The 12,787-nt window shown below is 36.9% G+C and overlaps 1 protein-coding gene across 1 annotated transcript in view; it reads right to left on the minus strand.

Moving 5' to 3' along the window:
* LOC150076763 (uncharacterized) overlaps nt 1-12,787 on the minus strand; it is a 408,267-nt gene that overhangs the window by 329,285 nt on the left and 66,195 nt on the right. The window contains exon 5 of the mRNA XM_090386915.1: nt 2,378-2,508. Coding sequence (XP_090243041.1) covers nt 2,378-2,508 — 131 coding nt within the window. The remainder of the gene's footprint in view (nt 1-2,377; nt 2,509-12,787) is intronic.

A 12,787-nucleotide genomic window follows, 5' to 3' on the forward strand; every position in this document is an offset into this window, starting at 1 on the left:
CAGTTGGTACATTTCTCTTTGGTTATTGCTACCCATATGTAGTACTTTGCATTTATCAACATTAAACTTCAGTTGCCACTTCTCAGCGCCGATTTTCCCAACTTATCTAGATCTAGTTGGAGTAGCATACTGTCTTTACTGTTGTTAACAGCCCTGCCAACCATTGCATCATCTGCAAACTTGAACATTAAGGCTGATATACCTTCATCAATATCATTTATAAATACACAAAAATAACAATTGGTTCAGCACCGAACCCTGGGGGACTCCGCTAATAACATTAGTCCACGTAGAGCAGTGTCCATTTATTACCACTCTCTGCCATCTCCCACTCAACCATCCCTTTATCAATTGCAGTAACTTGCCCTTAATGCCATAACACTCCAATTTGTACAGCAGTCTTCCATGTGCACAGTATCAAAAGCTTTCCTGAAATCCAAGTATATGATATCAAAATTATTTTTGGCATCCAGTTCCTTTGTTACAACATTGTAGTATCCAATCAAAATGGTCAGACAAGACCTCCCTTTAATAAATGCATGCTGCATCTTAACTATTACTGCAGTCTTGTCTAGATGATCCTGCAATGCTTCTTTAACCAATAACTCCATTATTTTCCCCAAGAACACAAGTTAAATTAACAGGGGACAGAAAGTGACCCCTTTGTGAATTGGTGATACATTTGCACACCTCCAGTCCATGGGGATCTCCTCTGAGTCCAAGGAAGCTCTCATAATTATGGCTAAAGGTTTGCTTACTTCCTTTGCTGCCTCCTTTAATATAACTGGATAGATCCCGTCCACCACAGATGCCTTCCTTACGTTTAACTTCAACAATTTCTCCTCCACTTTCCTCTCAGTTATTACAAAATCATCTAGCTCACTGCCAGAGTTTAATTCACCTCTGGCATTCCTCTTCCCGAATAACTCCTCACGTGCAAATGTAGATGCAAAATATTCAGTTTATCAGCTACCTGAGCATGATCATCAATAGTCAACCCATCTATGTTAAGTGGTCCAATCTGATTCATCCCTTTCCTTCTAGAGTTTACATAAGTAAAGAACTCTTTGCTGTTTTTCTTTGCATTCTTTGTCAAAGATTTCTCATAATCTGCCTTCGCCTGCCTAATCTTCTTTGTAACTTGATTACAAGCAAGCTTATATCTGCCATAGGCATCTCTGTCACCTAATAATTTATATGCATCCCATACATTTTTCTTCTCTGCCACAAGCCTCATTAATTCATCTGACATCCATTTAGGCCTGAACCTTGAACAGTATTTCTTAGTTGGAATGAAAAGCCTAGTAGCTTCCAAGATTAATTCCCTGAAGGTTTCCCATTTGGAATTCAATGTTGGTAACTCTTACTGGTCCATTATTTCAGACAGGTAAGGCACCTTTAAATGAGATAACACTGCATGTCACAAGGCTGAAATGGTATTCGACTGATTTCATAAGAAACCTGGCAAGTTCTTCATTGTTTTTCATGGCACCAAACTCACGCAATCTCAGCCCAAATGAATATATATATGTGGGATGCCATGAAATGGGCCATTTGGTGCTTGATCTGGTACCATCAAATACCTAGCAAATGTGGAATGCAGTGAGATGGGCATGGCTACCATACCTGTGAACACTTTCCAGCACCTTGTGGAATTTATGCCATCACATATCCAGTCATGCTGTGTGCTAAAGGTGCTATGCCAAGGTACTATGCAGGTGTTCCTAATGCAGAGCTATCTCACTATACATAATTTCTAACAGCTGATGCTATATAAGCATTGCTTCCTTGCATTATTCTGCCATTTTGTTAATAATACTAACTGATAAGCTACAAAGGTTCATCCGCAAGTGGCGTGCAGGGACATTTATTTTGTCTACACAGTAACATGTATTCAGTTTGCACAATAACAATAATATTTACTCAGTTCACATGATAGTTCTATAAAATAATGAAAATTTTCATTCTAAAATTTATGGAAAATTCAGAAATTTCCAAAGAATTTTTTTAAAATTAAAAAAAAAAAAAAAAAAAAAATTATAATTATATTATCTTGATTGTGTTATTTTTTTGCTAGTTTGATTTATTTTTGGTGTTTATCGGGAAATTAACAATGGAGAACATAATGCTCCAGATTTTTGTTTCACCTCAGTCATCCTACTACTCTGACCTGTTTCGGCACTGTCTGCATTTCTCAGAACACTAAATAATAAACATGACATCTAATACATATAATTTTATGAAAAGAGTACTTGGTACTAACTATAATTTTGAAGAAAAAACATTCAGTATACCAAATTGTATGACAAAAAAGCATTCAGCATCAACTATGTAGTAATGAAAACAAACACATTAAATACAAATAATAAAAACTAACCTGCTCTCCCTAATGCACTGAAGTTGCTTTTCACTGAGAAGCTGGGGATCACCTTTAGCATCCAATGCCACAGCATCAAGTTCTTCAAATGTTGGAGCCACAAAGAGATCTCGCAGTATAAGAGGTTTAGGCTATAAAAATATATCTTGTGTTGTTAAATGGTTTAAATAAATAACTTAATAATACTCACCCAAGAGATTATTAATAAATGGCTAATTAACTTTTAGACTAATGTAAAGAGTTATAGCTCAAAAGCTTCTAGTTGTTGAATTTCAATGGTAGTAATTTTACACTAAGATAAAAAAAATTTAACTGCAAAAAATAATAAAATAACTTGGATAATTACTCATCCTATATAGAGTAACATAAATTATTTATTAATAACAATATGAACTGATATGCATGCAACTGGAAAAATTTTATTGACAACAGTCTGATATTTATCAAATCTTTAAAATTTATCAAGTTTTTAGTGACACATAAGCAAGGAAACAGAAAATCAAGGAATTCCTTCTCTTTGTACTCAGTGATTCTTGCCAACTCTATCGGAGCAATAGAGAATTATGATATGATGTCATTCAGTTGATGCCCTTATTTGATTCTACTAGCTGGGCTACTAGGAATGTACTATCAGTGGAGTGTTGAGCTTTTCAACACATTTAACAAGCATATCAATGAGAAAACCAAATATACTATATAAGGGAAGAACACTGTTTTGATATGGAAAAAACAGTCAAACCTTATCTACAAACTAGACAACCAAATGTAGAGAGTATAGAACAGCTTTCTTTCTTCAGAGCCATCTGTTAACCTCCCCCCCCCCCGAAACTCCTCCAAAATACAAAAGACTGGCTATCTTTAAAATAAAATTAAATGTAAAAACAAATACCCATTCCACCTCTCGAAACCACCCTTCCTCCCAGAATTAGGCTGCTAAGCACAAGCACTCAATACTACACTGGTGGCTGTTGTTTTGGTCATAGGGTTTAGACTGATTAGCAACTTAGACCATATTGCACTGCCACTGGTGGCACATCACTTTCCCATAACCCAGCTAACAGCAAACAAAGTCAGGGACAGGATAATGTCATATGCCAAATGCCCCAAGAAGGTTAGCAAGAAATTGTTGGATATAGAGAGAAAAATTTCAAACCTGGAAGCTTGTCATTCTACATGACTTACCTCACCAACTAAGTACACCTCAGCATCAGTAAAATTTCTAGCTTTTACAGTGATTTTCTGTATCCTTGTTTGTGCCATAAAGATGTCATATATGATCTAGGCTTAAGGTTATTAAATCTCAGAGTTTGTAGTATATTTATTCATTTTTTTCTCTCTCCTACAAGTTGTAATAATGATATATATGATATACCATACAATAAATACCAGGAAAAATGTTTTATGTATTGGAATAACAGGAAAATAAAATATTATGGTTGCAATGCTAATTTTCAAAATAAAAAGAATATTATACTGTACATGTATATACAGAATGTTAATTACATAAATACTGAAATATACAGCACACCCTTCAAAACATATTTGGGCATTGTATTTAGTTTACTGGACCTTCTCAGATAAACAAGCAACTCAGACTGGTATATAGGGAAGTCACACAAGTCATTTTTCTTGTCATGGCACAGAACCCAACTAACCGATTTCCAGAGGGGCATTACTGTCAGATATTATATTTCCAGCTTGTCACTTCATGCAATTGACAAGTCTACACCATCCAGAGTCAACCATCAGTGATGGTATTGCAAAACAGAAGCACACCTGATATCACCACTGTCCTCCAATGCACAGAAATCCTATGAAAGCTTACTCCACGTGACCAGAAGGCACTTCAAAAGCTAGTATGGCAATCTTATCAAACATTTCTGAAAAATATCGACAAGGAATTTAAGGTGTCAACAGGAGCTGATGACATATAACACTCCATAACCTTAACTTTCATGGGAGGGCAGTGGTGCATAAGCCAAATATCACCAACTGCAATCAGAAGTCTCATCTTGTATGGTGCAATGAACACCATAATTGGTCCATACAGCAGTGTAAATCAGTTCTATAGAATAATGAAATTTGCTGTGTCCTACCAATCCGATGGGTGGATATGGATGTAAAGGATGTCTGGAGAAAGTCTACAGCTGGTGTACACTGTACCAACAATAAAGTTTGGATGAGGTAGGGTTATAGTGTGGGAGCTGTTTTTGAATGTCAACACCTACCTTAACAATTTGAACAATTCCATGCTCTCCAATGTGGCAGGTCTTTGGCACAGATCTACATTTGTTTCAACAGCCATACCACTAGTGCTGTTCAAGAATGGTTTACAGATGCAAATATACAAAAGTTAGAATGACTGGTGCAGAGTCCCAATTTGAAACCTATGGTGTGATGAATGGGAACATCCAATGAGGGCCACACCAACATGTCCTATATCATTAACTCAACTGTTCACTGTTCTATGGAAAGAATGGAGGCCTATACCCATTGCAGTGTTCATTGGTGCAATGCCTGCCCAGGAGGGTAGAGTGCTAAAGGACCAACATGCTACTGAGGTGAGCAGTAATGATGAAAATATGAAACTGATGTGCATTCACATACTTGTTGGAGAGCAGCATACAAAGTTAAATATGTGCAGGAATTGCTAATGTACAAATTTTCTGCTACAAGTATATTTAAATTAGAAAAATTATTTTTTTTTTTATTTCAATATATTCTTTATTCTACATCACATGATTTTTTTGGACTTATTTGTCAAAAATTTACACTATTCAAAAATGTTAGTTACAAAGGATAATAGAATATCTCAGAAAGCATTTATTTCTTCTGATTTCAATGCTATATATAAATTATGTAAATGAATTCTGAAAGTATTTCAATTCTTATTCATTTCACACTCTGTGAAATGGTGATGTTTTGTGGAGTTGCTGAAAGTCAAGCAAACATTTGTAATATCTCTAAATAGGCCTACAAGGCTGGGACAATTCATATCGAACAATTAGACTTTACACGAGCCGGTATTCAAATAAACAAATTCCAATCCTGCAACTAAAACACTTTATTTACAATAAAATATGAGCGTATAAAATGAAATTAAATGAAATAAAATAAAATATATAATAGCCTAAAACTGATGTGATTTAATTTACAATAAAATACTAAAATATATAAAATATGATGATAAAAGGGATAAAAACAATTAATAAAATACTGTAACAACTGTAGCTTTCGGAGATAGCGATCTGCTTTCTCAACAGCATATTTCTGCTGTGTGGCACATCCTTAAATAGCAGATCCATGGCACTCATCACATAGTTCCTTGGGAGTAAGGCCAGAATTTCCCATTTATGCACCGGAACTGGAAATAGCTCGGGAGCGTGCTAGCTGAAACCGTTCATCTCACACAAGAACCACGGTTTCCAAGAGGGGATGTAAGCGTACACCCTTGTCTCTATTAATGGAATTGCTAGCTGCCCCAATACGTAAACTCTCAAGCCATTTACGGTCCCAGAACCCCTGTGCATGATCCGTGATGACAACATCCTCCAGGGAGATTTGATGTTGCTTCTCCCAAAAATGTTCTGCCACAGCAGACTTCCCATAATTTGCGGACTTTATTGCATTCATATGCTCCGCCAGACGGTCTTTCAGTCGTCGCCACATCTCACCTACATAACACACCCCACAATCCGGGCATTTAATCTCGTATACCACCCCACTGTTGGCTTCTTTGTTATGGGGTCTTTGACACAAGATATCATTGTTTACAATATTGGTATTAGTATTAATAGCAGAAATGATGCAAGAAAGCAAGCTTATAAAGAATAATCGAAAATATATATATATTAAACTTCCCATATTACTTGTCCATTTCCTCTAGTTCTTCCTTGAATTTATTCAAACTACCCACTTCTACAAGATGGAAATTTGCTACAACAATCAAATACCAGCTAGCTGAAAGCAAATTTCTGCATATCTATCCTGACCATTCTTCTTCAATTTAACCCTTTTTTATAAGGTACAACATGTTTTGTTTGTTGACTTATATCATCTACCACTTTCTCACTATATAGTTATAGGTGCAGTTCTTTTAATTATGAGAGAATTTATGCATTACTTGGTGTAGTCATACATTTGACTTACTCTAAAATATTCTGCACAGAATCATTGTATAACATTTTTAAAATTGTCTCAAGCAGAATATTATTCCAAAGTTCACCGTTGTCAATTTAAACAATAATAATCCGGGATGTCAACAACTAACATAGGCAACATCTTGTAAAATTGTAAGTTGCTCTTAAATTTCACTATTCCAAAAAAACTACAATATCTTCATAATGTCAGACATCTTGGGGAGGTCTGACATCATGAAGATATTCTAGTTTTAAACTTAAAAAATATTTACACTACAATGATTGGACAATATTAAAATCTTCTATAAATTTAAGTATTGATGCTTTAGCGACACAAATAAAAAATCGTGATAAGATCTGGTTTACAATATTTCATGCATGAATTGTGATTCTTCATATCAGGGCTCAACACTTTATACCAGGGTTTCCCAAAGTGTGGTCCACAAAAAAAATACTGGTCCACGAACAACTTATTTGAAATATACCTACATAAAACTATAAAAAAATTTCCTGAAGAAATGAAAATGTAATAAAATACCAAATACCAAGTTATACCAAAAATACTCATTGAATAAATATTTATTTGCCCAAAAACAGATTCAAAAATATATCAATTTTATGTAAACTTTTGATAATAAACAAAGAAATGAATTACCTATCTTTTATTTATATTTATTGATGTTAATGAATACCTAATTGCATGTTAAATGTCCTAATGGTAGTGTCATTATTTCCTGAATCTAAGAGTATAATTATTGAAAATACATTAATTTATAACTATAGGTGGGCCGTGATTTATTATTATTATTATTTGGTTTTTAGGAGCATTAGCAACTAAGGCCATATTGCTCCGGGGATATGCAGTGGGCATTCCCTGGCCTTTCCACATCCTCCGTATTTGGTGGTCACAGGCTTGAACCCTGGTCTAATCAAGAAGCTTGTGCTATGCACTGCTGCTCCTGCCCACCTGGCTACGGAGGCGCTGGTGGGCCGCGAAACAAAAAATCTGCAAACACCGGTCCATGCTTGTAAAAGTTTGGGAAACCATGCTTTATACTTTAGAACAAAGGGATAAGCAGCATTGTGTGTCAATTCAAGCCGCATCTGAATTACCACATCATGCAATTACTGAAGGACACACCTTTTTTTCTTAATGAAGGCTAAAATCCTCAGTGTTCAACACGATTACACAAAATTATGCATAACCCTTGAGAACACAAAATTATGCATAACCCTTGAGACGTCACATAAACTCAATTAATGTTCATTGCCTTTCTCTCATTTCAAACTTTTGATCGTTCATACACATGCACCAGGGAAGTGGTTAATCTCTGCTCTTTTTCAATATCGCATACATTGTGCTTCTATACCACCTGTGAACATGACACTTGAGTTCAAAAAGCTCCATCAGCTTTAAGGATAGTATATTTTATTTGCAATTTATCTGCTCTTTATATTTTATCTTATTTTATGATGTCAATGTCTTTTTTTGCACGCGTTCATATTTGGGATGATTTATTGTAGTTTTAAATTGTTGATACTGGATATTTTGAATCTTGTCTGCTTTCTTCTGAGTGCTGAAAAATTCATTTAAGTAATTTATAAAATTTTAACTTTGGCAATATAGTGAGTACTAGAATACAAGGGTTTCATAAGAAAACATTGAAGTGTCTCTTTATTCGGTTTAATTATTTATAGCGTGAAACAAACTGAACCTTGTTCTTATATTCTTTATTCTTATATACATTCTGTTCTTATATATTTTAATACAACTAAATTATATAATGGAATTAAAGGACTTGGATGTTGTATTAATTCAAGAACCCTATATATTTGATGGACAAGTAAGGGGTTAGCCCAGAAACTACAATTATTTCACATGAAGATTCTTTGAAAGCAGCATTAATAGTAAGGAAACATGAAGTAATGGTGACAAAAGTAATGTCATTATCCAATGAGCATGTGATTTGCTGAAAACTAATTGGAAGATTTGGAACAGTCTATCTTGTCTACATGTATTGTCAGTACTTTGACTTAACTGAACCTTAAATAGGGTATCTTGAAAAGATATGTGAGATTTTCTTCTCATATAACCCCAAGGGGTTAACATCTGGTGAGTATGGGATTGGCACACCCAGGGTCCTGAGCTGGATATCATCATTCTTCTCTTTAGCATTAGTAGAGGCATTTGATGCAAGAAAGCAAGCTTATGCAGCACCAGCCAAAAAAATAAATAAATAAATAAATAAAAAATAATCACTTACACTTCACCCCTCTGTTCATTCGAAATACCTGTCCAGCTGAGCCTTAAACTTATTTAGGCTATCAACTTCCACGACAAGGGATGGAAGTCTGTTCCACCAACAAACCACCCACCGGCTAAAGGCAAATTTCCGCACGTCTTTCTTACAACTGTCTTTCCTCAATTTGAATTTATGCGCTCTCAGGTGATTATTCTGAGCAAGAGGAAGAATCCCATCAGCATTGAGCATGCTCAAACCATTCAAGGCTTTATACACCTCTATCAGATCACCTCGCTGGTGCCTAGTCTTCAGACACTGTAATTTGCAAAACTTAAGCCTTTCTTCGTAAGAGCACCCCTTTGTTCCATTCACTAATCTTATTGCCCTTCTCTGTACTTGTTCCAGCAGCTCTACATCCTTCTTGAAATGAGGCCTCCAGGCCTGTATACAGTACTCAAGGTGTGGCCTGACCATTGCCTTATACAAGGGAATAATCACCTCCTTATCCCTGCTAGAAAAATTCCTATATGTAATGACAATACACCATGAGCTACTCTTGCAGGCCGTCTGCACTGCCTCAGAGAACTTCATATCTGCCTGCACAACCACCCCTGCAGCAGTGATAGAGAATGAAAGGGACACTTCAGGTCCCTTTCATTCTCTATCACTGTCAGTGTAGTACCACAGAGTTGAGTTGCTCTGGGGTTGCTGTTTCCCATATATAGTACTTTACATTTGTCAATGTTAAACTTCATTTGCCACCTCTCAGCCCATCTGCACAACCTTTCAAGATAATGTTGCAGCAGCACAGTGTCAGTAGTGTCCTTGCCAACCCTGCCAACCTTCGTATCATCTGCAAACTTGGACATTAAGCTTGATATACCATCATCAATAAAATTTATAAATACAGAAAACAATAATGCACCCAATACTGAACCCTGAGGGACTCCACTAATAACATTAGTCCACGATGAGCAGTGTCCATTGATTACCACTCTCTGTCTTCTCCCCCTCAACCACCCCTTTATCCATAGCAGCAATTTGCCTCCAATGCCACACTGCTCCAATTTGTGCAGCAGTCTTCCATGTGCAACAGTATCAAAAGCCTTTCTAAGATCCAAGTATATAATATCAAAGTCATTCCCTGCATCTAGTTCTTTTGTGACTGCATCATAGTATCCAATCAAATTGGTCAGGCAAGACTTCCCCTTAACAAAACCATGCTGTGTCCCAGCTATAACTGAAGTCTTGTCTAGATAATCCTGCAGTGTTTCTTTAACTCGTGCCTCCATTAATTTTCCTAGAACAGAAGTTAAACTCACAGGTCTATAATTACTTGTGTCAGCCTTTGATCCTCCTTTGTGAATTGGGGTCACATTTGCACATCTCCAGCCCATGGGTACCTCCCCTGAGTCCAAGGAAGCTCTCATGATTATGGCTAAGGGTTTGCTTACTTCCTTTGCTGCCTCCTTTAATATAACTGGATAGATCCCATCCACCCCAGGTGCTTTCTTGTGTTTATCTTCAACAATTTCTTCTCCACCTTACTCTCAGTTATTACAAGATTCTCTAGCTTACTGCCAAAGTTGAATACACCTCTGGCATTCCCCTCGTTGAATAACTCCTCATGTATGAATATCGATGCAAAATATTCATTTAGTTTGTTAGCTACCTGAGCAGGATCATCAACAGTTGACCCATCGATATCAAGTGGACCAATCTGATTCATCCCTTTCCTTCTAGAGTTTACATAAGTAAAGAACTCTTTGCTGTTTTTCTTTGCATCCCTTGCCAAAGATTTCTCGTAATCTGCCTTCACCTGCCTAACCTCCTTTGTAAATTGTGCAGCATTAGTTCATCTGACATCCATTTAGGCCTAAACCTTGAACAATATTTCTTAGTTGGTATGTAAAGCCTAGTAGCTTCCAAGATAAGTTCTTTGAATGCTTCCCATTTTGAATTTGCTGTTGGTAACATCATCATTTGGTACCACCGTATAGAATTTAAATACTGTCTCAGTTCATTGTAGTCGTCTTTAAGAAAGCAATAACCCTTCCCTTTACCCCTAATGGTAGTTACCTCTTTGAGTAACTCCCACTTTTGAACACTGTGATCACTGCCACCTAGTGGTTCATTTATCTGCAGATTCTTAATGCATGAAGAATCACTACCGATAATCAAATCGAGAGTATTACTCCCTCTAGTTGCCTTCCGAACATGCTAGTGTGTGAGTGACCAGCCCCCAAATTCCAGTCAATATCTGGGAAATTAAAATCCCCCATTATAATACTCTCTGATTTACTGGTCCACTCTATTTCCCTGTACTGTTTCTTATTATACTCATCAGAGTCATTAGGTCTATAGGACACTCCTACTCTCAATTTTGATCTCCCAGTGCTTGGGTCACACCAAACTGACTAGACACTGCACTGTCCAGCGATGTCGACTGGCTTCACTTCCTTGGATTTTATGTATTTCTTAACTAATAGCATAACCCCTCCTCCCTTCCTATCCTGTCTATCCTTTCTGTAGAGATTGTACTCCCCAAATTCCAGTTCTGCATTCCTTATATCTGTGTGACACCACATCTCTGAAATCCCAACAATATCTGCCTTTGATGTTTTCAGCAATACCTCAAATTCATCAAATTTATTTACTAAACTCCTAGCATTGGTGTACACGCAAGTATACATGCACCTGTTCTTTTTCTTAGCTACCCTAACACAACCCATGTGTTTACTTGTACCCCAATGATTCCCAGCAGTCTCTGAAATATCTGCATCTTATTTTCCAGGCTGCTGCTCATTCCAATAGAAGCAGTGCAAGAATAACTTTCATCTCTGCCAGTGGCTACTGTTAATCTATTAGTCCTTGTATCCCCCCCAATCTAGCAGTTTCCCGACCCACCTAACACTGCCTCGATATCATCAGCAAACATTCTTGCACCCTTTCTATTTAAGTGTATCCCATCCCTGTGGAAGTAGTCTCTCCTGTTAACAAGTACAGACCAGGCTCAAAAAAAATTCTACCCCTTGAGCCTTGCACAATCTTTCCAGGGCCGAATAGATCGACAGGGCTCTCATCATATACTCCCTCCTATCGTGTCTGGGCAGAATTGCAGACACTTTCAAATTCAACCCTAATTCACGAATTTTTTTCAACAGTGACCTGTACTTGTTAAGTATTTCCGTCGGTCTCCTACTCTTAATATCATTAGTACCAATTTCTTGATGATTCCCTTCTACTTCTCTCTCTCTCTCTCTCTCTCTCTCTCTCTCTGGGTAATTCGGAATTTTTTTTTTTTTTTTTGGCTGGTGCAGCATAAGCCTCAGGCTTCCTTGTGCCACATATGGCTAATAATAATAATCACATTGTAATAGCTGTATATTCCCATGCCACCTCTCCACTTTGGGGGAGGGGTGAATCTGATCTAGAGGTGTAATGCTAAAAGACTTCCTTTCCACCTCTGGCCTTGAAGGTGCCTCCGTAGCCAGGTGGGAAGGAGCAGCAGTGCATAGCACATGCTTCTTGATTAGATCGGGGTTCGAGCCCGTCACCACCATATACGGAGGATGCGGAAAGGTCAGGGAATGACCACTGCATATTCCGGAGCAATATGGCCTTAGTTGCTAATGCTCCTAAAAACCAAATAACTAACTAACTCTGGCCTTGAAGTTGTGAATGTGCTGGGGCAGGGGTGGGGAACCTATGGCCTTAAGGCCACATGCGGCCTTTTGTCTATTTCTCTCAAATGCAAAATTCGCCTTTTATTTCATGACATAACACCAAACTGAAAATATTTTTAAGGTAAAATTTATCTATTTTTTTTTTATATATCGTTATTCTCCTTATATAATTTAGTTTACAGTTATGCCATACATTACCAAAAGAAACATAAAAGACATAAAAATATTGGATAGTTCGTTATAGGACAAAACAAAGTGAAGAGGTAAAATTATTTATATAACTATGTAATTAGCGAGAGGCCTATTAGTGGCAACTCGGTAATTGGCAAACTGTGGTGTGAA

Source organism: Mastigoproctus giganteus, chromosome 12, assembly GCF_048544385.1.
Source record: "Mastigoproctus giganteus isolate SK-2022 chromosome 12, ASM4854438v1, whole genome shotgun sequence".
NCBI classification, from domain to species: domain Eukaryota; kingdom Metazoa; phylum Arthropoda; class Arachnida; order Uropygi; family Thelyphonidae; genus Mastigoproctus; species Mastigoproctus giganteus.